The sequence below is a fragment of the Hyperolius riggenbachi genome, chromosome 2 (genome assembly GCF_040937935.1).
Source record: "Hyperolius riggenbachi isolate aHypRig1 chromosome 2, aHypRig1.pri, whole genome shotgun sequence".
Classification (NCBI taxonomy): Eukaryota; Metazoa; Chordata; class Amphibia; order Anura; family Hyperoliidae; genus Hyperolius; species Hyperolius riggenbachi.
The window spans coordinates 291,216,207-291,242,963 of record NC_090647.1 but is presented as its reverse complement, the minus strand read 5'-3'; the positions used below and the strand labels follow the sequence as shown (position 1 = coordinate 291,242,963).

At 41.0% G+C, this 26,757-nt stretch overlaps 1 protein-coding gene across 1 annotated transcript in view; it reads right to left on the bottom strand.

Moving 5' to 3' along the window:
• Positions 1–26,757, bottom strand: part of C2H1orf94 (chromosome 2 C1orf94 homolog) — a 176,259-nt gene that overhangs the window by 105,969 nt on the left and 43,533 nt on the right. The window contains exon 2 of the mRNA XM_068265408.1: positions 16,646–17,187. Within this exon, the coding sequence (XP_068121509.1) occupies positions 16,646–17,187 (542 nt within the window). The remainder of the gene's footprint in view (positions 1–16,645; positions 17,188–26,757) is intronic.

Below are 26,757 nucleotides of genomic sequence, written 5' to 3'. Positions count from 1 at the left end.
ATCCTGAGGGGGACTCTTTGGTTACCTATACTGCGGGGGGGGGGGGAGCACTCTGACTAACCTTACTGAGGGCACCTTACTGGCTACATAATACTGGTGGCTCCTCTGATTTCTTATACTGGGAGACATATCTGGCTGCATGTATTTGGCACACTTTTCCAGCTACCTAATACTGGGGGCTCCTCCAGCTAATTATACTGAGGGGTGGACATCTGGCTACATGTACTGGGGGCTCCCTCTGGCTGGCAAATAACTACTACTGGTTACCTATCCTGAGGAGTACATAACAGTGAGGGCACCTCTGGCTGCCATGTTACAACAGTGTGCCAGAGTTTGCAAAGGGAGAGGGGGAATTTTCTAATTTAGTCCTGAGAGCTATCACGCCTAGAAACTACCCTACAAAAAGATAGACAATCTGCCACCTGCTGCAAAAATAGAGATACTTGTGCCCCCCCCCAAAAAAAAAACTACTTGCAGAGAGAGACCTGCCTGTTGAAATACATACTTCAGTACAGTTTAATGGTGTGCTGACCAAGAGGCTGTTATGGGGTAATGGCCATTTTTAAAATGGAGGACGGAAAAATCTATTGATCAGGAGAGGAGAAAGATTGATGAGTAGACTATACAGGAGTTAAGTATGACCTGTGTATCTTTATTTTGACTTTTTAGTTTCAGTGCAGGTTCTCTTCAAGCGGGCAGTGGCACTATATACTTAGGATTACCTATCTAAGGAGGTCTAAGGAGTAATTATATAGATAAGTAATCTAACATAAGGTTTCTAGCACAGATCAAAGAACTGTGAAAGATTTGACATTTGAGAGGTTTGAGAAATGTAAGAAAATGTTGGTTTGAGAAATGTAAACAATTTTGGCTTTGTTGCATCTCTATTAAATATTATTTCTCTGATGATGGGCTTTGTACCTTTATGATCCTTTATTATCCTACATATTTTTAGTCTTTGGTGCTAATTTAGTCTGAATTCAGTCATCAACAGCACATGTCTTGCTATCTTTATCATTATTATTATTATTTACAATTCTAAGACTATAGTTTTATTTTAAATGTAATTTTACTTTCTTCAAAATATGTTTACTAAAAAAAAAATAAAAAAAATAAGATTTTGTTATTTCTAATAATCACTAAGCATTCTACCCATTATAATACCCCAGTTAGCTCCCTTCAGATTTTTTTTTATTATTAGTCTTAGAACATGAATATTAAGTAAACTGATATCTGTCATTCAAATGATTATTGGACAGCTCACAGATGTAGATACAATCAAGCAATCATTACCTTTTCAAAGGAACCTTTACAAACATGATCATTTTTATGGTACTCAATCTTGATGTTAAACTGGAATCCTATCATTTACAGTGTGGCCACATTTAGAGACCATAAAAATGTGTGGTCTTAGCTAGAATAATTTTAGCTGACCTTTAATAAATTTGAAAGTACTGACCTTCAAGTCTCTTCTGTTTCCAGGTCTCATTAATGTTAAATATACTGCTCACATTTATTGTAAAAGAACCAGTAAATTACACTGGTATATAATGAGCTAGAGCAAGGCAAACCCCACAAGAAGCACTTTTTGATATTCTGTTGGGAATTAATTATATGATCTGTAATTCCTTGGGGCAAATAGACATTCTCATTGTGGCAGACCCAGTTGTAATTAAACGGGTTTGCTGTCCACTAATATATTTATTTGTTTATGTTAACTTCAGCAATGAATGGAATTTTGTCATCTGGGTTGCTTGCCAAGTTAAGAAAAAAAGGTTCATATCTTTCTGCTTAATATTGTCCAAATCACAAAGCCATTAAGCTGCATCCAACACGCTTCTTTAATATCAGAAGTCAGAGTTTCAGGCAAACTTTTTTTTCATGTTACTTGACCTAACAGTACGTAGTTACATATTTCCTTAAAAGTCACCTGTATCATAAACACAACAGTCTTATAGTCTTACAACAGATGGGGTTTTGTTGAACTAAGTGCAAAATATTTTGTGGAACATTCTTATAAGACAGGAAAATGCTGTTTTTTTGCAGGTCACATGTAGGGTTGCTCGTAATGAGCAAACTACGATTACGTTTAATTTTTTCCACACAGGCTGTCATCAGAGAATTCTGAAAATGATTGAGTTTTAAATGGTTTTGAGTTGTGGTGAACATGGCGTATGCTATTACTGATGCTTTTGTAGAGGACATGGCCAATACCTTTAGGGAATGTGCAGTTACTGCAGCTGATGAGGACGGTACAAATGATGATAACAAAATTTGGAGGAGGGTTTTCAGAAGCCATAGACGATTGACATTAAAATTGCTGAGGAAGAAATGGACGGTCACCACTCTTGATTCATATATTGATAAAAAAGTGATTCCATGGGGAATTAGGGAGAAAGTACCACCATCTGGTCAATTAATCAATGAAAGGTTTATTGTAAAATGGAAAGCAGGTTGTATTAGGAGAGGAATTGAGACCATGGAAATGATGGTAGAAGAAGAGAAGTTACAAATGGATGAGTTGGAGGAGGAGATTGTGCAAAGTGTAATATTGATGGAGGAATATAAAGCCCACCCTGAGTTTGATAAATTCAATGCCCAATTAAAGAAAGAGGTGGAGACTAGTCAGATAAAGATCAAAAGTATCAAAAGGAAGAAGTTTCTTAAGGATGTTGAGGATTGGAATGATGGGGAATACTTTGAGTGTAAACCAAATTTCCCTCAGACTAGGTATGGATCTGAGTCACAGAAGTCAGAGGATGAAAAAACGGTGGGTAGTGGTTCCCCTATTGGTTCTGAAAGATCTGTGAATTTTTTAGAAGGAAGTCAGGACGAGGAAATAGAGGAAGAAGAGGCAGAAAGAAAGGCCACAAAGAGAAAAAAGAACAAGAGGAAGTTCAAAAAGCCTCAGGGAAAGATACCATTATCCCCCACCAAAAGGAATCAGATAGTGAACAAACCAATCCTAAAGAAGAGGGAAACATTACCAAGACAGGTGAAGAATCAGGGACGGCAGTAAAGTGTAGCTTGGAATCGGGGGTGGCAATAGCCCAAGGTGGAAATGATAAGAACGTGATTAACTTGTCTAATTTTCAGCTGCAGCCTGCACATCTCAACCTACTCAATAGAGGTCTATCATTCTGCCCATTTAGTCATGGTGACCAATTTGAAGTGTATAAGGACATCCAACTCTTCCTAAGAAAAGTAAATTTTAAATGTATATATCATGAACAAAAGAACTTAAATAAGAAACCTCAGTTGAAGGAGGAAAGTCAAAGTATGGATGAGGTTGTGTTTGATCTGAGGGAAAGAAAAACTCTGATTGATCTTGAGGCACTTAAGGAAGAGGGCATTCTTGACACCAGTGGGTGTGAGGACAACATTGCATACACTGATGTCCGGAAAAAATCTTCCTTCTTTCCACCTATCAGCCTGAACAGACATTTGAGAGTCTTCAATGAGGCAATAGAACGTGATCTGGCGAGAATCAACTGGAGACCCCCCTCACGGGACAACATACCCAGGGATGAGCGTTCGGCGGACGAGCTACGCCATGCTGAGGGTTTTGTTCTCAAACCCAGTGATAAGGGAGGAAATGTTGTCTTGTGGGAGGAGGAGAAATATGTAAATGAAGCTTTGAGACAGTTACAGGATGATCAGGTTTATCTAAAGTTAAAAAATAATCCGTTTCCAGACATTGTGAAAAAGGTTAATGAGATGTTGGATGAAGGGGTACTTACGGGGGCAATTAGTGCAGATGAACATGCATTTATGAGATTTGAACATTATACAACCCCAGTGCTGTACCTAACCCCAAAGATCCACAAGAACAGTACCTTACCTCCGGGTAGACCGATAGTGTCTGCCATCGGGGGTCCCCTTGAACACTGTTCAATTTTTGTGGACAAGTGTTTGAAGGACCTGTTGGCAGAACTTCCATCATATGCCAAGGACACGGGTGACATGATCAGGTTGATAGATGGATTTAAAATACAGGAGTCTGATCTGATGGTAGGGATAGATGTGGAGGGGTTATATACCTTTATACCTCACGATGTAGGAATTGTTGCGGTTGAGTACTTTATGAGAGAGGTGGGAGGAATGCCACCACTGAGAACTCAGTTTGTTGTAGAACTTTTGGAGTTCATTCTCCAATATAACTGCTTCAGGTTTGCCAGGAACTACTACCGCCAGATCAGGGGCACGTCAATGGGGGCACGTCAATGTGCCCCGGCATATGCCTGCTTGCATCTGGGCTTTTGGGAGCGCTGTGAGGTATATAGGCATGAGGGGTTCGGGGCCCACGCCGCCCTCTGGATTCGGTTTATTGATGACGTGCTCCTGGTCTGGCGGGGCCAACTGCCGCAATTGATTTCTTTCCTAGATGAACTAAATAGGAACAACAGAAACATTAGATTGACATATGACATTGATGAAAATAAGATTACCTTCTTGGACCTGACAATAGAAAAATGTGGTGATACGCTTATTACTAAAACCTATCGAAAACCCACAGCGGGCAATGCATTGCTCCATGCGGGTAGCTTTCACCCCCCCCCCCCCCATCGCTAATTAAGGGGATCCTAGTGGGACAAATGCTACGGGCAAGATGTAATTGTACACTCGACTCAGACCTGAAGATAGAACTTGATGTTACTGAAAAGAGGTTTGTAGAGAGGAGCTATGACTTGAAGACAGTAAGGGAGGCTAGAGTAAGAGTGGAGAGGACAGAAAGGTCGGAATTGCTAAATAAGAAAACACAGGTTAATGAAAAAGCACAAGGATCAGTGCGGATTGTGACCAAATATGGGTCACATTGGTCACAATTGAGACGAACTTTAGCCAAAAATTGGTATATCTTGCAACTAGATCCCACAATACGAGGTGGTAGGTGAACGACCACAGTTAACAGCAAGGAGGGCCCCAAATCTCAAGGACATCCTTACTAAGTCAGAATACAATTCATCTCTAATTAAAAGTAAAAGTTCATGGTTGGGGCCTCACATACAGCCGAGGGGCATGTACGCATGTGGAAAATGTAACGTATGTGGATTGGTAGACCGTTCAACGACATTTAGAAACGCCCGGAATAGTCGTGTATACGACATTATGAGATTCATTAATTGCGATAAGAAATTCGTTGTATATGTTTTAGAATGCCCATGCGGGTTACTGTATGTGGGGAAAAAAAACCAATGAATTGAAAAAACGTATCCAAAAACACATGTCAGTGATTAGAAGCAAAGATAATTATGATAAGTCACCAGTTGGGGTACATTTCCACATATTTCATGGTGGAAACCCAGAACTACTAAAGTTCAAGGGAATCTATAGGATGGAAGTACCATCCAGAGGTGGAGATCTAGATAAAAAGCTTAGACAAAGTGAGACGAGGTGGATCTACCAGTTAGAGACACTGACCCCCCATGGTTTGAACACTGAATTTAGCTTTACATCATTTCTTTAATGAGTTAGAGGTGATGAGATAGGTGATCAACTAGTTGTCAGTATATGCAACTGAGTAGGAGGCGATCGGCCATGTCTGAGTGGTAGAAGAAAGTGTGTGTTGGTTACCAATTTATCTATATAGACAAACATGTGATGAGACTAGTGGTCAAATATGTTGGGATAATGACCTTGGAGAAGGGCTAGTTGTTGGTGGGGGAGAATTTGGGTGATGAGAGGACCATGTATTCCTAATATTATGTCAGCAGAGTGCTGAATGGTGCTACATTATATACCCTAAACCCCACAGTTATTGCATAAGTCTAAAGTGCCCATTGCCAGAATATGGTTTGAGAAAAATTGGGCAAAAAATGGAGGAACTGGTCTAATATAAATTGGAGGACTGAATCAGATACTACCCGGACGACCATCGGGTGAAGGGACGAATTGTCGTATATGGCTGAAAGACCCCTGAAAGGACTGAAGCATTGAATGCCCTCGGTTGGTTGTATGCTGCACTATAATTAGTATTGAAAGAATGAACTATCATATATAGCTGAAAAATTCTTAAATGATTTTATTCATTAAGAAGCTCTAGCTAATGAAGTGGTGTAATACCAGAGAAATCCACATGATGGGGCCGGGCATGATGCAGCCAAATAGCCGCATTGGAGGTATACATGCGTCATGCAATACCGGAAAAAAACACATGATGGCGAAAGACACCATTGGCCGCATTGAAGCTATGTATGTGTACAAAATTGCAGTTTAGAAAATAACCACAAGATGGAGCAAAGCTGAGTTAATGTCAACATCGCAGTGAACGCTATAAAGGCCGGAACTTGAAGCTGCCCCCGCTGATCACATTATTAAGGCCGGAAGCGGCCGATATGTGTGGTGAGGAGGCTCACGTTGCGGCCTAGCACACGTCAGCCTGTTCTCCCTGCTGGAGCTCCCACACTAGTCCGGCGCCGGACAGATATAGGGGCTGTCTACAAGAAGGGATGAAAGACTGACCAGACCCCGGCTGAGAGCTTATGCAGGCACACACCCATCAGCTAACCATCACCAGGGGAGATCACATTGGCAGCGCTATCTCTGGGACTCTGCAGCCATCGTGATGAAGGTTGTGGAATGCTATACAAGGGACCTGCAACTTACGGCTGAAAACCATATAATGGAGTGGTGAGAGCCTCTGTAGAGGCAGACAGTTTTCTATCAATATATATGACTGCCAATTAGTTGCTAGTCACTGTCCATTGTATGTGGAACTGTAATTGAAGTGGCATTTGACATCTTTGAGTCATCTGACTTAAGCCTAAAGAAACGAATCCCCAAATTGCTGGGGGGAACTTAGGACTTTAGTTGGGAAGATCAGAATCCCTGTATCAGAGTAGAACTGTGTTTGATGGGATCCCACGTGTGGCAGAGGTGTGATAGAGCGGAGTGCATGAGCCCAGCCGGCTGTGCTATTTACAACTAGCAGCGTGTTTTATGATTTTAAATTGGATACAGAAGTAACATGCAAAGTGTGATATACCCTTAATAAAGTTTTGTAAGTGATTTTGAAGCAGAGATGATACTACTTTTTTAGCCTTATCCAATAATTGTCAACCTCGTGCTCCCCCAGACTATTGGGGTGTCACAGAGCCATTGCCAGTGAGTTCCATGTATGCAATTGTGTTTTCACCTGTATCATAGACACAACAGTCTTATAGTCTTACAACAGATGGGGTTTTGTTGAACTAAGTGCAAAATATTTTGTGAAACATTCTTATAAGACAGAAAAATGCTGTTTTTTTGCAGGTCACATGTAGGGTTGCTCGTAATGAGCAAACTACGATTACGTTTAATTTTTTCCACACAGGCTGTCATCAGAGAATTCTGAAAAGCTTTCTATTGTTACTGACTAAAAGCTCTATAGGTATGTGGGGTTTACCAAAAAAATGTTTCTTTGATAGTTGCTCTTTAAAGAGAATCTGTACTCTAAAATTCTTACAATAAAAAGCATACCATTCTATTCATTATGTTCTCCTGGGCCCCTCTTTGCTGTTTCTGCCACTCCCTGCTGCGATCCTGGCTTGTAATTGCCAGTTTTAGGCAGTGTTTACAAACAAAAGACATGGCTGCTAAAAGCTTGTGATAGGCTGAGAGGAGCTCTGTCTGTGACTCACACAGATCCTGCAGGGGGCATGGAGAGGGTGTGTATAGCTTCTATCTTATCACAGCAGAGCAGCAGATTCCTGCCTGAGTGCCTGAGCCCAACAAAGCCGTCAGAGTAAAGAAGATTAGATTATATAACAGAGATAATACAGCCACTGTGCAACTAGGAAAGGCTGCAGTAAGGCAAACCACATTAGAACAGGTATAGGAACTTATAGGATAGAAGAAATAAGGCTGGTTCACAATGCAACGCAAATTCAGCGGATGCAGAAACGGTGCTGTAACCTGCTGCCGATTCCTGCTGATTTCCATCTGCTGCTTTTGCATAGTCACCAGTCTGCAACTCCACCGTACCATCCGCCGCTTCTCCCGTCATCCTTTGCCATCCTCGCCTGATTCCAGAGCCCAGAAGAAGCATGGGGCTTCCTTATTATACTGTAAAAAAAAACAATGTGAATCCTACATAGCAACAGGGAGGATTCTCATTGGTCCACCATTAAACAATGAGAATTCTCTCTGTTGCAACAGAATTCCCACAGTTTTTTTTGGCAAGCCAGTGGGGTGCCCCATGCCTCTTTTGCTCTTCGATCCACTGCACTGAGCAGCGGCAAAAGAACCAAATTCACAGGACCGGTGAGCGTTTTTCATGCAGTGACCAGCCTAGTGGTAATGAACACCGTTCCCACTAGGCTAGTTGCCAAAAAATGGGGAAACCATCTATTGTGACCGCAAGCTATGCTTTCTCAGAATGCTTCATGATGAAGATGTTCCAAACCCCTCCAAATTATTTATATCAGAGTCTCTATACTATACTAAGCAGGAGATTACATTTAATGGGTCTTCTGATGTGTCTCCCTCAATTGTCAACTACAAGTGACAAATAGATATTAGCCCCCTATAAAATATTGCTATACTCTCACGGAGACGCTTTGAATACATTTCATAAAATTTGAGATAAATGGGCAGAATGGGAGACTTTCACTATCACAGCCCTTTAGCTTTAAAGCCGGATAGGGATGGTCGGAATTGCTGATTTACGATTCCATGGAAATTCTGATTACCGAAAATGCCAATTACCGATTCCATGGATTGCCATGGAAATCCGAATTTCCAATACCGATGACCAATTTTTGCAGCAAGGTGGGGGTTTTTGTGGTCCTTTTTGTTAAAGTTATATAATTTTATGCCAATCACAAGACTCAGATACCACCATGTTTTACAGAGTCTTCTGATTGGTCAAAAATTCCCATGGTATTCTACTTTACATGGAAACATTCTGCTGCCTGTGATTGGTCCAATGCTTTTGAGCTCTGTGACTGGACTAAAATCTCCAAGTTTCTATAATGCAGTATTTCCGCAGAATACTGATTTCTGCTTCTGATTTCCGATTACGGCAGTGGTAAGCCTATTTCTGAACGGATCTCAGTAATCGGTACTCCGCAGACATTTTCTGACCATCCCTAGTGCCGGATCAGAAACACCTCAGACTATGTATGTCACCCAACCTTCCAGCCCAAGCAAATTCTCTTGTATGAGCCTCTTCTACTAACCACTTATAATGTTGTTTCTTACCATCACTCTGGATTTGACTACATCAATACTGTTGAATATAAGCTATCCACTGTGTGTTTGTAATTCCTCTGTATTTTTGTTAACTATAAACTGTTAAATTATTGTCTTGAATATATTGTCTATACTCTCTATAATGCCTGTGTTTTATTTTAAAAAAAGTATATACTTGGGACCTGATAGCTTGTTCCTAAAGCAGGCTGATTGTAAGAATGGACAGAGGTGCCAAAAGGATAAAAATCACTAAAATTGTTAAAAGTGTTATACCCCCTTTATCCTCCTATCTACAGAGAGCGACATCTTAGTCCTGAGTGGGGACATTGTATAGGTGGAACTCCGCTCACAACCTCCAACTGCCGACAATGCAGGGAAACAGGCTGCTCTGACCCTGCTCTGAGTGGGGACAGGCCTAAACTCCTCACCTGCCTTAACAGTGGTTGCCTGAGCGGTAACCCTGGTTTGTAAGTATAAATACTTACAATTCATTATTTTCTCCCAATAGATAATTTTCCTTGTCATCTTGTTATCTTGTTATCAAAGATAACTTTTTAACACTTAGCAATTGAAAAAGTATTAAAAAGTAGGTAAAAAGTGAAAAACAATATCAAACTTATTTTGAGTATTTTCTTGCATGGTGGGAGGTTTAACCACTTCCCGACCGCCCCTAGCCGATGGGCGGCGGCAAAGTCCGGGCCCAAACGACCGCAATACGCCCATCGGCGGGGGCGGCTGCGGGAGTGGCTATGCGGCGATCGCGTCATTCGTGACGCGATCAGCCACCGGGGACTGGCTCCGCCCACCGTTCGCTGTAACCCGCCGGCCGTTCGGAAGTGCCGGCGGGTTACTAGCACTCGGATCACCGCTGAAACATTGTATAATAGGCTTTGTAATGTATACAAAGCCTATTATACTGGCTGCCTCCTGCCCTGGTGGTCCCAGTGTCCGAGGGACCACCAGGGCAGGCTGCAGCCACCCTAGTCTGCACCCAAGCACACTGATTTCCCCCCCCTGCCCACTGATCGCCCACAGCACCCCTCAGACCCCCCCCCCCCTGCCCACCTAGACCACTGTTTGCACCCAGTCACCCCCCTAATCACCCATCAATCACTCCGTCACTATCTGTCAACGCTATTTTTTTATCCCCCCCTGCCCACTGCCCCCTCCTGATCACCCCCCCACCCCTCAGATTCTCCCCAGACCCCCCCCAGCCACCCCCCCCCCGTGTACTTTATGCATCTATCCCCCCTGATCACCTGTCAATCACCTGTCAATCACCTGTCAATCACCCGTCAATCACCCCCTGTCACTGCCACCCATCAATCAGCCCCTAACCTGCCCCTTGCGGGCAATCTGATCACCCACCCACACCAATAGATCGCCCGCAGGTCCGACATCAGATCACCTCCCAAGTGCAGTGTTTACATCTCTTCTCTCCTCTAAACACCTACTAATTACCCATCAATCACCCCCTATCACCACCTGTCACTGTTACCCATCAGATTAGACCCTAATCTGCCCCTAGGGCACCCAATCACCCGCCCACACCTCAAAACGCCCTCAGAGCCCTGATCACCTCGCCAGTGCATTGCTTGCATCTATTTCCCCCCTCTAATCACACCTTGAGACATCAATCACCTCCTGTCACCCCCTAGCACACCTACCCATCAGATCAGGCCCTAATTTGCCCCGTGTGGGCTCATGATCACTCGGCCAAACCCTCAGATCCCCCTCAGACCCCCTTCCGATCACCTCCCCAGTGCATTGATTGCATCTATTTTCCCCTCTAACCGCCCCCTGAGACACCCATCAATCACCTCCTGTCACCCCCCTAGCACTCCTATCCATCAGATCAGGCCCAATACATCCTGTCATCTAAGAGGCCACCCTGCTTATGACCGGTTCCACAAAATTTGCCCCCTCATAGACCACCTGTCATCAAAATTTGCAGATGCTTATACCTCTGAACAATCATTTTGAGAAATTTGGTTTCCAGACTACTCACAGTTTTGGGCCCGTAAAATGCCAGGGCAGTATAGGAACCCCACAAGTGACCCCATTTTAGAAAGAAGACACCCCAAGGTATTCTGTTAGGTGTATGATGAGTTCATAGAAGATTTTATTTATTGTCAAAAGTTAGCGGAAATTGGATTTTTATTGTTTTTTTCACAAAGTGTAATTTTTCACTAACTTGTGACAAAAAATAAAATCTTCTATGAACTCACCATACTTCTAACGGAATACCTTGGGGTGTCTTCTTTCTAAAATGGGGTCACTTGTGGGGCTCCTATACTGCCCTGGCATTTTAGGGGCCCTAAACCGTGAGGAGTAGTCTAGAAAACAAATGCCTCAAAATAACCTGTGAATAGGATGTTGGGCCCCTTAGCGCACCTAGGCTGCAAAAAAGTGTCACACATGTGGTATCGCCATACTCAGGAGAAGTAGTATAATGTGTTTTGGGGTGTATTTTTACACATACCCATGCTGGGTGGGAGAAATCTCTCTGTAAAGGGACAATTGTGTGTAAAAAAAATCAAAAAGGTGTCATTTACAGAGATATTTCTCCCACCCAGCATGGTTATATGTAAAAATACACCACAAAACACATTATACTACTTCTTCTGAGTATGGCGATACCACATGTGTGACACTTTTTTGCAGCCTAACTGTGCTAAGGGGCCCAAAGTCCAATGAGTACCTTTAGAATTTCACAGGTCATTTTGAGACATTTGGGTTCAAGACTACTCCTCACGGTTTAGGGCCCCTAAAATGCCAGGGCAGTATAGGAACCCCACAAGTGACCCCATTTTAGAAAGAAGACACCCCAAGGTATTCTGTTAGGTGTATGATGAGTTCATAGAAGATTTTATTTTTTGTCACAAGTTAGCGGAAATTGATATGTATTGTTTTTTTTTTCACAAAGTGTCATTTTCCGCCAACTTGTGACAAAAAAAAAATCTTCTATGAACTCACCATACTCCTAACAGAATACCTTGGGGTGTCTTCTTTCTAAAATGGGGTCACTTGTGGGGTTCCTATACTGCCCTGGCATTTTAGGGGCCCTAAACCGTGAGGAGTAGTCTAGAAAACAAATGCCTCAAAATGACCTGTGAATAGGACGTTGGGCCCCTTAGCGCACCTAGGCTGCAAAAAAGTGTCACACATGTGGTATCTCCGTACTCAGAAGAAGTAGTATAATGTGTTTTGGGGTGTATTTTTATACATACCCATGCTGGGTGGGAGAAATCTCTCTGTAAATGGACAATTGTGTGTAAAAAAAATCAAATAATTGTCATTTACAGAGATATTTCTCCCACCCAGCATCTGTATGTGTAAAAATACACCCCAAAACACATTATACTACTTCTCCTGAGTACGGCGATACCACATGTGTGGCACTTTTTTGCACCCTAACTGCGCTAAGGGGCCCAAAGTCCAATGAGTACCTTTAGGATTTCACAGGTCATTTTGCGACATTTGGTTTCAAGACTACTCCTCACGGTTTTGGGCCCGTAAAATGCCAGGGCAGTATAGGAACCCCACAAATGATCCCATTTTAGAAAGAAGACACCTCAAGGTATTCCGTTAGTAGTACGGTGAGTTCATAGAAGATTTTATTTTTTGTCACAAGTTAGCGGAAAATGACACTTTGTGAAAAAAAAACAATTAAAATCAATTTCCGCTAACTTGTGACAAAAAAAAAAAATTCTATGAACTCACCATACTCCTAACGGAATACCTTGGGGTGTCTTCTTTCTAAAATGGGGTAATTTGTGGGGTTCCTATACTGTCCTGGCATTTTAGGGGCCCTAAACCGTGAGGAGTAGTCTTGAAACCAAATTTCTCAAAATGACCCGTGAAATCCTAAAGGTACTCATTGGACTTTGGGCCCCTTAGCGCAGTTAGGGTGCAAAAAAGTGCCACACATGTGGTATCGCCGTACTCAGGAGAAGTAGTATAATGTGTTTTGGGGTGTATTTTTACACATACCCATGCTGAGTGGGAGAAATATCTCTATAAATAGACAATTGTGTGTAAAAAAAATTAAAAAATTGTCATTTACGGAGATATTTCTCCCACCCAGCATGGGTATGTGTAAAAATACACCCCAAAACACATTATAATACTTCTCCTGAGAACGGCAATACCACATGTGTGGCACTTTTTTGCAGCCTAACTGCGCTAAGGGGCCCAAAGTCCAATGAGCATCTTTAGGCTTTACAGGGGTGCTTACAATTAGGCACCCCCCAAAATGCCAGGACAGTGAACACACCCCACAAATTACCCCATTTTGGAAAGTAGACACTTCAAGGTATTCAGAGAGGAGCATAGTGAGTCCGTGGCAGATTTCATTTTTTTTTGTCGCAAGTTAGAAGAAATGGAAACTTTTTTTTTTTTTGTCACAAAGTGTCATTTTCTGCTAACTTGTGACAAAAAAATAAAATCTTCTATGAACTCACCATGCCTCTCACTGAATACTTTGGGATGTCTTCTTTCCAAAATGGGGTCATTTGGGGGGTATTTGTACTATCCTGGAATTTTAGCCCCTCATGAAACCTGGCAGGTGCGCAGAAAAGTCATAGATGCTTGAAAATGGGAAAATTCACTTTTGGCACCATAGTTTGTAAACGCTATAACTTTTACCCAAACCAATAAATATACACTGAATGTTTTTTTTTTATCAAAGACATGTAGCAGAATAACTTTCGCGCTCAAATGTATAGGAAATTTTACTTTATTTGAAAAATGCCAGCACAGAAAGTTAAAAAAGTCATTTTTTTGACAAAATTCATGTCTTTTTTGATGAATATAATAAAAAGTAAAACTCGCAGCGGCAATCAAATAGCACCGAAAGAAAGCTGTATTAGTAACAAGAAAAGGAGGTAAAATTCATTTAGGTGGTAGGTTGTATGAGCGAGCAATAAACCATGAAAGCTGCAGTTGTCTGAATGGAGAAAAAGGCTCTGGTCCTTAAGGGGTGAAAAGACTGTGGTCCTCAAGTGGTTAAAGGTATTTTATTGGTAAAGTTTAAAAATACCTCCATGGTGAAAACTCAGGAAAAAAGGTAAAAGGATATGACCCAAAGTGGCATATCAAAAATATATTGAACTTACATTTTTTAAAGGACCTCTACAGTGAAAAGGGTGAGCAGGTCAAATCTGACAGAACAAACAGGTTTTGGACTAGTCTATCTCTCCATGGGGGTTCTCAGGGATTTCTTTTTTTTCAAAAGCATTTCCTGGATGCCAGTTGCTAAGTTTTAATGCCAAAATAGTGAGTAGGAAGCCGGGCTAGTTTCTTACTATTTTGTCAGTTAGACTTAGCATCTGCCATTCAAGAAATGCTTTTAAAAGCAAAAAACCCCTCATGAGGAGATTAACCTATTTTGGTTCCTGGACGTAGAAACTACGTCCAGGAACCATGCGCGCTACCGCACGCTCCTGCGGCCGATCGCGCGCGTGCACGAGCGCTCCCGCCCGCGGTTCGTTAGCCAGGCAATCAGTGAATCGGGCTATGGTGCCCGATCACTGATTGCTCTCCCCCGCTGAAAAAGCGACAGCTTCTCTCAGATGCTGCGCCTTTTCTGGCTGTTACCTCCCCCATGCGTCGCTCTAAGCATGTGTTACGCTTAGAGTGACGTCATGTAAACAATCTCATGGCCGCCATCTTGTGGCCAAAAAGTAATACTACAACTAAAAGTTAAAAAAATTAAAATTAACACACATTTACATTATAAACCTATTGTTTACCTCCCACCCTCCCAAAACTACCCAAATAAAATGTTTACTATAAAAAAAAAACATTACAATAAAAAAACAAACATGTAAATATTTACCTAAGGGTCTAAACTTTTTAAATATCAATGTAAAGATGAAATATTTCTATATTTTTTTTATTTTAAACTTGTAAATAGTGATAGATGCAAAACGGAAAAAATGCACCTTTATTTCCAAATAAAATATTGTCGCCATACATTGTGATAGGGACATAATTTTAACGGTGTAATAACCGGGACATATGGGCAAATACAATACGTGAGTTTTAATTAATGAGGCGTGTATTATTTTAAAACTATAATGGCTGAAAACTGAGAAATAATCAATTTTTTCCGGTTTTTTTTCTTATTCTACCTGTTAAAATGCATTTACAGTAAAGTGGCTCTTAGCAAAATGTACCCCTCAAAGAAAGCCTAATTGGTGGCGGAAAAAACAAGATATAGATCAGTTCATTGTGATAAGTAGTGATAAAGTTATAGGCTAATGAATGGGAGGTGAACATTTCTCAAGTGAAAACGACGGAACGCGAATGGGTTAACTAGTCCAAAACTGGTCAGTTCTGTCAGATTTTAACTGCTTACTTTTGCCATGCCATTCATGGTTGGTGGCTTATGACACATCTCAGCATGCAACTGAGAACCCTTACTTCAATGATGATTTACCCATAAAGATTCCACACCATGGCAATCTTCAGGAATTTATTAATTTATAACAAGTTATAAAGAGGTTTTAACAAACAAAAATACCGCCTGCACCTTTTTGCCTGATCTGTCTGCACGGCAATACTACTGTTTGCAGTGTAAGGTTTCAATGGCTCAGTGCCCCAACTTCTGTGGCCAATATAACTTTTGGCATTAAACTGTTTGGTAGGTGTAGAGCATTACAACTTCTGTATTAGTACTAGACTGATACCTTCTACTGAGCTGTCAGCTGGCATGTGCTAAGCTGAACTACATTGCCTACAATATGATAAAAATGTTCCGGACCACTGAAATTGTGTGGAGACTTGCTTGTGGATACTGTCTATTAGGCCTTGTTCACACCTAAAAACAAAAACGCAAGCATTTTGCGTTTTTGTGCACATTTTTTTAGCGCCACTGTGCTCTGCGTTTTTGTTAAAAGCACTTTTCTAAGCGCTTTTCCAGAGTGGTTTTCATCCACTTCCTGACACAAGTCAGGAAGTGAACACTTTGACCAAGAAAAAAATAAATACAATGTATTTATTCTTAAAAATGCGAACGCAATCGCGCACAAAGCGATTTTGTGAGCGTTTTGCATTTTTACTATACCTTCCATTATAGCACCAACACCCCAAAAAATGGTACAGGCACCGCTTTGCAGACCGCAAAGCGAACACAACGTGCTGATATGAACCTTCTCATAGAGATTCATTGCACAAGCGTTTTGTGGGCAATTTTGAAAACCGCCTGCGCTTGAAAAAAGGGCAAAAACGCCCGTAGTGTGAACAAGCCCTGAGACCCGGACGTATATTTTGAAAGGTTAAGGAATTTGTATTTGTAAACCTGCAAAAAGTAGTTTTCAAACAAGCATGCAGACAGTTTTCTCTCTTTCTGGACTTCCATTCAAAGTTCATGGGCATAAAAAATATGCATATGTTATATTAAATCTAATAAAACTCTTTGAAACTAAATCAGATTTTTGAAACAACTTTACAATCAAAAGCATAATGTTACCTGGAGGATGCTTTGCTTGTTTAAAATGTTCCATTTTGGGTCTGAATTTTCCATATGTGGATGGCTGCCACCTAGTTTCTTTAGTTTGGCTCTCAGCTTTTCCTACATCTATGGCAATGTTCGCCTTCACGACATCTGAGTTTACCGTTGTCTTTGATATATCATTGGTAGTATTTGATGCTTGTACAGTCTTTTCTGGATGCTCCTCTACTAACGTGAGGGCTCCAGTTGTTGAACATTCAATGATGTCTTGTTTGGTTGTCTTCTCCCATTTTTTTTCAACAAATCCGTCTTGAGAATATGTTTTTTTGCCCTTTGTTGGCAAAGTTGGTCCTTGGCTAACTTTTACGTCCAGTACAGACTTGATGAATTTCTCAATTTTCAAAGCTTGATCTTTCCTTTCTTGAGTGTCTTTATCAGTATCAGTGCTTTCACTGACAGGTGTTATACTTAGGGAGTCAGAGAGATTGTCCATTAACAGGTCCTTATACTCCTGTTCAACTAAGCGAGTAACATCATCCTTATCATTTTCTTCTTTTACCCTATAGAAAGCATATAGTAAATATCACTCAGAGCAAAGTGTTGGAGCAAGAAGCAGTATTGTATTAAATCAAAATGCACAAAAATAATAGTGAGTGAATAGCGTAGTAATGAGCTAAAAAAAACAACAACAATCGTTATGCTGTAATATATAAAAGACATCAACACTAGCAATGATCAAAAATAATTTTAAAGAGAAACTTTAATGTATTGTACTTCATCCCAATCAGTAGCTGATATCGACTTTCCCACAAGAAATCTTTACCTTTTCTCAAATGTATCATCAGAGGGCTCTGTATGGCTGATATTCTGGTGAAACCCCCTCCGACAGTGTGATGTCAGCGCCTCACAACACTGCGGTACTGACATCACACTGTGGGAGCCTTGCTGCATTGTGGGAAATATCAGCTGTTAAAAAAGCAGCATCTCCTTCCACAGACATCACCTGCCAGCAGTGAAAATGTCGCCATGGGATATGGTAAATGTCAGAATGTAAATCAGGGAGAGGAAAGATTTTGCAATGAGCAAACATTGAATAAAACATTTATAAATAATTACTGTAAAAATTAAGCACTGTTTTCATTACGTTATTTTTACTGCAGTTCCTCTTTAACACACGCAATATTTCAAAACTGGAGGAGAAAGTTGATGCTTTCAAAGCAACAAACAGTTAATAAAATAGTATTTTACATTATAATATATACACAAATCAGCACTATGGATGATCAAAAATTATTCTAACAAGGTAATTAACTACAAGTGTGTGGGGGGGAGGGGGTACCAAGACACTAAACTATTAACACACCACATGCTGGTGATCTAAATCAGTTGCTAGAAGCTGTGATTTGCCAATCTTAAATGCCTCCTGGTTGAGCCTAATTAGCTTTTGTTTTCACTAATTGAGGAAGAGTAGTTGATAATAAAATTATATTCCATTTGCCATTTTTGGGGAATTGCTGCAGAATTTACAAGTTTTTCAAGGAACTGAAGAACTTCTGCAAAATGCATTGTAGTCAATGGGGAAGATGGAATTAATGAGATTTTACACATATAGAAGGGTTTGAGAGAAAAATGATCCAATTAATTTTCATAACTTTTTTTTCTTGTAACTTGCCAAAATGTGTCAAGCAAGGGTCTAGTATACAGTGCAGGAGAGTATTAACGTGTATGCATGTTTTGTATGAACATGTATAACCATCAATACTGCTAGGGAGGTTAAAGATCAAAAGACTAGGTTTGAAATGTTAGCAGTCTCAAGTGCATGACTGAAGTTCTCTTTAGTATATATTCAGCTGCTATAACGACAAATCATGACTAATTTAGCTTTTTATCTGTTGCCTTCACCCACCAGTGTTTTGTTTCCTCTAGTCCTCAGTGAGAGTTCCTATGCAGTCAGATTTCCACTGCCTGGATAAATAGTTCTTATAGTGAGAAGAAATAAAAAAGGAACACAAGCCAGTGCTAAGTAGGATAAAAAACAATTGTTTTATATGCCTGATAAAAAAGGAGTGTTCAAGTAAGTCTATCAGCCTCTTGCCAGGCCAAATTAAAATGAACCTGAACTTAGTAAAATTATTTAAATTAATATTACATACTTACCTTGCCGTCAGTTCCTCTCAGAAGCTCACCATTTTCTTCTTACAACGATTCCTTCCAGTTCTGACAAGATTTTGGCCTCAATTCGCTAAAATCATGCTAGAGATAATAAGGCAACAGAAAAATTGCCACGGCACAGTGAGAGAGTCTCACTTATCTCTTCATTCCTTAAGTTACCTCCTCTGTAGTTATTTTCACACGCAGTTAATTAACAGCCTGTCTTTGCAACCTCTGTTCCCAAGAAACTCTTACAAATAGATTCTGCTTTGATTACCCCTCTAAAATCCTTTGGGATTCTCAAGAAAACAAGGCGGGGGAAGAGGGGAGGAGGTGCAGGCACCCATAAATCAAAGCCAAAGCAATCATCACATATCTATAAATCAGCTGTATCAGTAAAGGGCCCAGATAACAGAGACAGCTTCCACACTCCTGATTACAACCCCCAGCCAGGAGCTAGGAACACAGACCTCAAAGTTAAGGGAAACAACATTAAAGCAGTACTCTGCAATGCCAGGTCCATAAACAACAAAACAGCAGTTATTCATGATCTAATAGAGGCTTCAGATCTAGCTTTAATTACAGAGACATGGTTGGATCAGAACTCAGGACCCACTCTCGCAGCTGTGGTACCAGACAATTACTCAGTTTTACACTGTGAAAGGCAAAACCGCAAGGGCGGAGGATTAGCTCTGTGCTTCAAATCCAGTTTGAATATTAAACCCCTTGCTGTAGCCCCCACCCACTCTTTTGAATGTCTAGCAGCCCAGCTCTCAGCTGGAAAAAAAATAAACATACTGCTTGTCTACCGACCCCCTGACGCTGGCTCAGCTTTTCTCAAGGAAATAGCAGAACTTGTATCTTGCATAACACTGAAACACCCTAGGTGGATAATTCTTGGAGACTTTAACGCACGGGTCGATACACACTCTTCCCAATTTGGAACTAAGCTACTTCTCTCCATGAATGAACTGGGCTTCTCTCAAGCCGTCAACCTCCCTACCCACAAAAAAGGACACACCTTGGACCTCATTTTCCATTCAGAACTCCTAATATCCAATGTGGAAATTGATCCAGTAGTTTGGTCAGACCACCACACTGTCCACTTCTCCTTTACAGCACCGGCTACAAAACACCAAGTGAAAGAACTAATAAAATATCATTCCTTGAAAGGTTTGACACCCCAACACCTTCAGAACAGCCTCAATCTAGGTGGACTGACATATCACAACTTAGGCCTTGAATCCATGGTCCTTAAATATAACCACGATGTCTCAGCCGCTTTTGACGCCATAGCTCCCTTAAAGATTAAACGTTCCGCACCATTACATCACGCTCGCTGGTTTGACAACTCTATAAAGGAACTAAAGAAACAGGGACGCAGACTGGAACGAAGGTGGCGCAAACATCAGTCTCCTGATGACAAACTTTCCCTAATTGCTCACCTGGAAAAATATCAAACGATGATTAACAAAAAGAAGTCCTTATTCCTGTCTCACGAAATTGCAAATGCAGCCAACAGACCTGCCCAACTCTTCCGCACGGTTGACAGTCTCTGCAATCCATCTTGCAGGAAATCCAGCATCAGACCTTCACAGGAACTGTGCGAGAAATTTGCCCACTTCTTCTCAGACAAAGTCTCCTCCATACGATCTGCCATTCAATTCACAGCCCCAGAAACTCATGCAGAGCCATATAACAGGTGCAAAAATAGCCTACCACCATGGTCTGATTTTAAGGTAATCACTGAAAAAGACATCTTGGATATCCTCTCAAACCTTCGCCAGACTACCTGCGATCTGGACCCTGGCCCCACTAAGTTCATGTTGAAATACCCTGAACTATTTACACCGGCATTCCACAAAATAGTCAACGGCTCCTTACAAGAAGGGTGGTTTCCCTCTACTCTGAAAGAAGCAATCGTCAGGCCTCTACTCAAGAAACCATCCTTAGACCCAGATGCTCTAAACAGCTACAGACCTGTCTCAAACCTCCCCTTTCTGGGAAAAGTTATTGAAAAGGCTGTCTACCTCCAACTTGAAGCCAGGCTCTCCAGAAACAACATCCTTGACCCTCTTCAATCTGGTTTCAGGAAATATCACAGCTGTGAAACAGTCCTCACCCAGATTTGCAATAATCTGCTCATTGCAAGAGACAAGGGTCAATGTTCCATCCTGATTTTGCTCGACCTCTCAGCGGCTTTTGACACAGTCGATCATGAAATCTTACTCAACAGGCTACAAGAGTACTGTGGCATAGATGGCATTGTTCTCTGGTGGTTCAACTCCTTCCTGGCTGGCAGAACACAAAGGGTAGCCTTAGGGCCCTTCCCCTCCAACCCTGTACCACTAAAATACGGTGTACCTCAGGGCGCAATATTATCCCCTTTACTGTTCACCATATACATGCTGCCACTTGGAGAAATCATACAAAAACATGGCCTGACATATCATTGCTATGCTGATGACACCCAGCTATATTTGTCATTCAAACCTGATGTCACAGACCCTACTCCACAAATAAACGCATGCTTAGCTGAGCTTCAGGAGTGGATGAATAATAATTGGCTAAAACTTAATGCTGACAAAACTGAGGTTCTTGTTATCGAGGGCCAGGGCTCAACAGCAAAGCAGCTCCAGTCTCAACCAACACCGCTAAGGATAGGGAGCTCAGACCTGAACAACTCAGACTGTGTGCGCAGCCTGGGAGTACTGATTGATGGGAAATTATGCTTCAGGAATCAAATCTCAGCTGTTGTGAAACATTCCTCCTTTCATCTAAGGAATATTGCAAGGATTAAACACCTAATTCCTTCAGAGGATCTTCCAACCCTAGTTCATGCCTTCGTCACATCAAGGTTAGACTACTGCAACGTCCTCTACACAGGCCTGCATAAGAAAGACTTACGCCGCCTGCAATTAGTACAGAATACCGCCGCAAGGCTGTTAACGAGCCAACCCCGCCATTGCCACATAACACCAACCCTGAGATCACTCCACTGGCTACCGATAAAATGGAGAATTCTGTTTAAGATTGGCTTACTGACATTCAAATCCTTGCACAATCTGGGCCCTAGATACCTGAAGGACTTGTTGCAACTACATCACACCCCCCACAATCTTAGATCAAAAGGACGTAACACCTTGGTCACCCCCAGAGTCCACCTCAAAACCTTTGGAGACAGAGCCTTTTGTCATGCTGCCCCTACACTTTGGAACTCCCTGCCACACCCAATCAAGACAGCCCCATCCCTGGAAGCATTTAAGTCTAAACTGAAAACCTACCTTTTCAGTCTGGCATTCATGAACATCTGACTATCTCCTCTGTAACACAACCCAGCCTGAAACCCTGTATTAATCTGAGACACAGCTATGCGCTTTGAGTCCTATGGGAGAAAAGCGCTTTACAAATGTTATTGTATTGTAAATGTTATTGTATTGTAACTTTAGAATTCTAGATTTATTTTAAGGATTGGAAAATAATCACTAGAATTGTGTTTAGGAATTATGCACAAATAGATCATAAGCTATCCTTATACGTGGTGCGAGCTTATACCTTCCGATGCAAGAAAGTAAAAAAATAGTATTCCCAATTAAAGCAGCGCTCCAGACCTGTTAAGCTAAAAGTCAAACCTGGAAGACCTGAAAACAGTCCATACATAGAACAATCAAGATTCCATGGGCCATATGCAATTCACTTTTTCACCTGAGTTTTCTCCTAGGAGAAAAAAAATCATCTTCCATTCAAAATAACATTTTAGCACTTTGCAATGGAAAAAGTATCAAAAAGTAGGTAAAAAGTACTATCAAAATTATTTTGAGCATTTCTTTGCTGGCTAATGGTTTCAAAAACAATTTATTGACAAGTTTCAAAATATCACCTAGGAGAAAAGTCAGGTGAAAAATTCAATTGCATATGGGCCCATATGTTTACACCACAGAAGAACTTCAGATCCCCTCTTGTTCAGACTCCGCTCTAGGCCAACACGTCATGTGAAGGAAAAAGGGAGAGAAAAGAAGATAGTGTAACTCTGTCATAAATATCGATGTCTACCACCACCTTCTCCCTTAATAAAATGACCGTGGGTTCTTTAAATTATATCACACCACGAGTCAGCACCTTGACACACCCCCACCGTGTCTGCACTAACCCAGGTATTCTCCTTCAGTCTCCGGAGGTAGGATTAATAGCATACAGGGGGTTCGCGAATAAGATCCAATAGCCACCTTCCAGTCAATGAAACTGCGGGACTAAAGAGATCTCAATAGTGTAAAACCATTTATTGTAAAAAGTCTAAAAGCCGGATTGCACTCACACTTTGTTGACTTGAAAAACATCGCTATTGCAGTTTTGGGTCCCCGGGTGACCACTCTGCCAACAGCCGCCTCCGATCTCTGCGTCTCCAATCGTGTGGATCGGTACGTCCATTGTTTGCCGACAGCGTCTAGCGTAGCTCCGCTCCGGAGGGATTGAAGAGTTAACTTTAGGTTTGCCTAAGGTAAAATGTTTCCTGAATACTACATGCCTTATCACCATGGTGATAACTCTAGAAACATTATTAAAGACAGGAGATAATGGCCTCAATTCACTAAGCTTTTCTCCTGTCTTTAATAACTCTTCTAGAGTTGTTACCATGGTGATAAGGCATGTAGTATTCAGGAAACATTTTACCTCAGGCAAACCTAAAGTTAACTCTTCTGTCTTTAAGTTAACTCTCCAATCCTTAAAATAACTACAGAGTTAAAGACAGGCTGTTAATTAACTGCGTGTGAAAATAACTACAGGTGATGTAAATTAACTACAGAGGAGGTAAATTAACTACAGATGAGGTAAATTAACTACAGAGGAGGTAACGTAAGGAATGAAGAGATAAGATAACTCTCTCACTGTGTGAGGTAAGTTTTCTCTTGCCTTACTATCTCCAGCATGATCTTAGTGAATTGAGGCCAAAGACAGATATACGTATATACAGATTGCCCATCTAAACTCAAAACACACAATTAATCCAGCACCTATGCCCCATACAATAACCTCATATATATGGCCAACTAGCAGTACAAGACTCTCGCAGAAAGGTATATCTCTCTGGTATAGGCAAATTATAACAGCCGGTCCTGACCCTTTAAGGAAATTTTTAACAGTATGGATTAATGATATTCATACCCAACTAGATACCACTAAAATACTTAAAAGCACTTCAAGATGTTAAGAAACACTCTAAATGTATATCCCACATAGAAACTGCAAAGAAAATAATCTATAAGTGGTATCTAACACCTAGAACATTGTCTTCTTTCTCCCCACAACATTCCTCCAAGTGCTGGAGAGGATGCCTGAATATAGGCACCCTTTATCATATACTATGGGAATGTCCAATAATCACACTGTGTTGGAACTTATTATCAACAATATTTTTGATACAAATAAATACCCAATTCATATTAACCCCGGAATTTGGATTATTCCTTATTGGACTTGAGGCTATTCCACCAATACACCAAACTGCAATAGTTCAATTAATCTGTGTCATGAGACAACTGATATTAACAAACTGGGGAACCACTAACACCCCTAACCTTTCCCAACTTCGGGCATCAGTAGAATTCAATCTACAGATGGAAAAACTATTTCTAATTAGAGAACGCCCAGGCTCCCCCACCAACCATCTAGGAATTGACTGGGACAATATAATAAAATTACTAAGCGAAACATCATAAACCCAAGTAATCCACTCTAAAAAGTGTTGGTCACCTACTCACTCACTTACTTACTTACTTACAAACTAGATTAACTGCCTATATCCTACCGTCCTCTACCCTCCCCTTCCATCCCACTGACTTTGCAGGCCCTTAATAACACTGCCTGCCCCACTCAGGGACTTTTTTTGTCTCGAGGAGCGGGAGCAGGTAGTGCCTTCAAGTAATTATCCACCAAATATCAAGAGATAGAAGGCTGTTGACCTAAAAAATCTAGACTAGTTTCTTATTACATTCCGCTTACCTTCTTCCTAGTTCTAAACATTAGTTATTAGGTTAAAATAAACTACACCTGCTCCACATAACTTAAACTTATAGAGTCCAAATTGTTTCAGTTTCTATGTATGCGTTGTGGTATATCTGGACTAGAAGTACATGTTAGAGCATGTTCTATTTTATATATGCTGTTCTGTTTTGTTTGTTGGATCCAAGGTTATGCTAATCTACAACTGTATCTCCTATTTTATCTTATAACTTCAATAAAAATTATTGAAAAGAAAAGACAGGAGATAAGCGTCAGAATAGAAATATATTGGTTGCTGTCAGTTATATATTTACATATAATGTATATATACAGTTGATTTCAGTTGTAACTGAAAGGACAACTGATGAGCAAGGTAGTGCCCATGTTTCCCTATGGCTCAAGAGGGCGATATTACAGTTTATCACTGTGCTGATTAGCAAGCTGTTATGGGGTAAAGGCCATTTTAAAATGAAGGATGGTGAATTACATTAGTCACATTGGACAAACAAAACACAGGAGAGGAGAGATTGATGAGTAGACTGCACGGGAGGCAAGTATGACATGTGTATGTATATTTTGACTTTTATTTTTTAGTTCAGGTTTGATCACACTGTTAAGCAGTGTGCACTAGATTGTGTCTTTTCTCAATTTGTAGTGTTGCCATCTGAGTTCTAACCAATGGGGATGTGAAACCCACTGTAGGGCGTAAACACATAAGGGTAGACAGAGCACTGCCATAGAACAGGGAACTTATGACATTCCCATTGGAGGATGAGACCTTGCCTGAGTGAGGGATACATATATTATGTTGATATGCAACATCATACTGAGTTCACCATTCACTTGAATAGGTCATCCACAGAGGGAATTGCACAGCATAACCAATATCACTTGGATGGACCTGTGAATGAAACAATACTTATCTGGGAGAAACAAAACCAGGCCTCAAATGATAGATGGGACTGTTTAAGATCAATCACAACTTTTTAAGGAAACATTTTATTAATCTCCCAAATTCAAATGGCAGGTGTCAGTGAATGTAAGGTCAATCTCATCTAGAAGGTCAACCTCTTATGCCTGGCGCACACCATGCAATTTCCCGTCAGATCAAAATAAAATCAACAATTTTGAACAGGTCCAATTAGTTTTCCAATCAATTTTCCAATCCCTTCTGCACAAAATAGATCCAAAAAATTGATTGGAAGCCTGATCAGCAAAGCAGGTGGTTTCGGCGCTGGCCAATAGCAGTAATGTTATGCTGTGTGGGGAGCATATGAGTAATTTGGGGCCCGCTGGACCCTGAATTACACCTCCCTCTGAGTTGCGATGACTCGGAGAGGGAATAGTATTTAATGCCCCCGGGATGTTTTGCGGCAGAAGAGCTGGCATTCGTCTCTCTCGCCGCGCTCAACTCATTCACAGCGTACTAATACATATGCCTGACCAGACCTGTCGGAAATGATCAACTCGACCTTTCGATCTGATGGAAAATTACATGGTATGTACCAGGCATTAGAATTTTGCCTCAGGAGAGCAAAGATCTTATTTTAATCCAATTTAGAGTGTTCATTGCAACTTATTGGAAGTTAGCCACAATTGATGTTTTGTATGCAGCAGCGTTACACCTTTGCAACTACCTTCTTAGGAGATTTATGCTTTACATTTTACTATATGTGAGCACTGATTTCACTTTCATTAACTTTAGAGAGTACATTGTCACTTGTTGGAATGGAGCTAGCAGTGATTGATGTTACTTTTATGCAGCAACATTATATCTGAGGAACTACTCGTGCTTAGGAAATGTATTCTTTAGTTTCTGCCTTATGTGAGCACTGATTTGACCTTCATACACTTTAAGCAAGTACATTGCCACTTATGAGAACTCAGTTAGTGATGATTGTTGTTTTCTTTTTGCAGTAATATTACATTTGATGTTTTTATGATTGTTGTGATTTGAAAGTTGCCAGGAACAAGTTTTC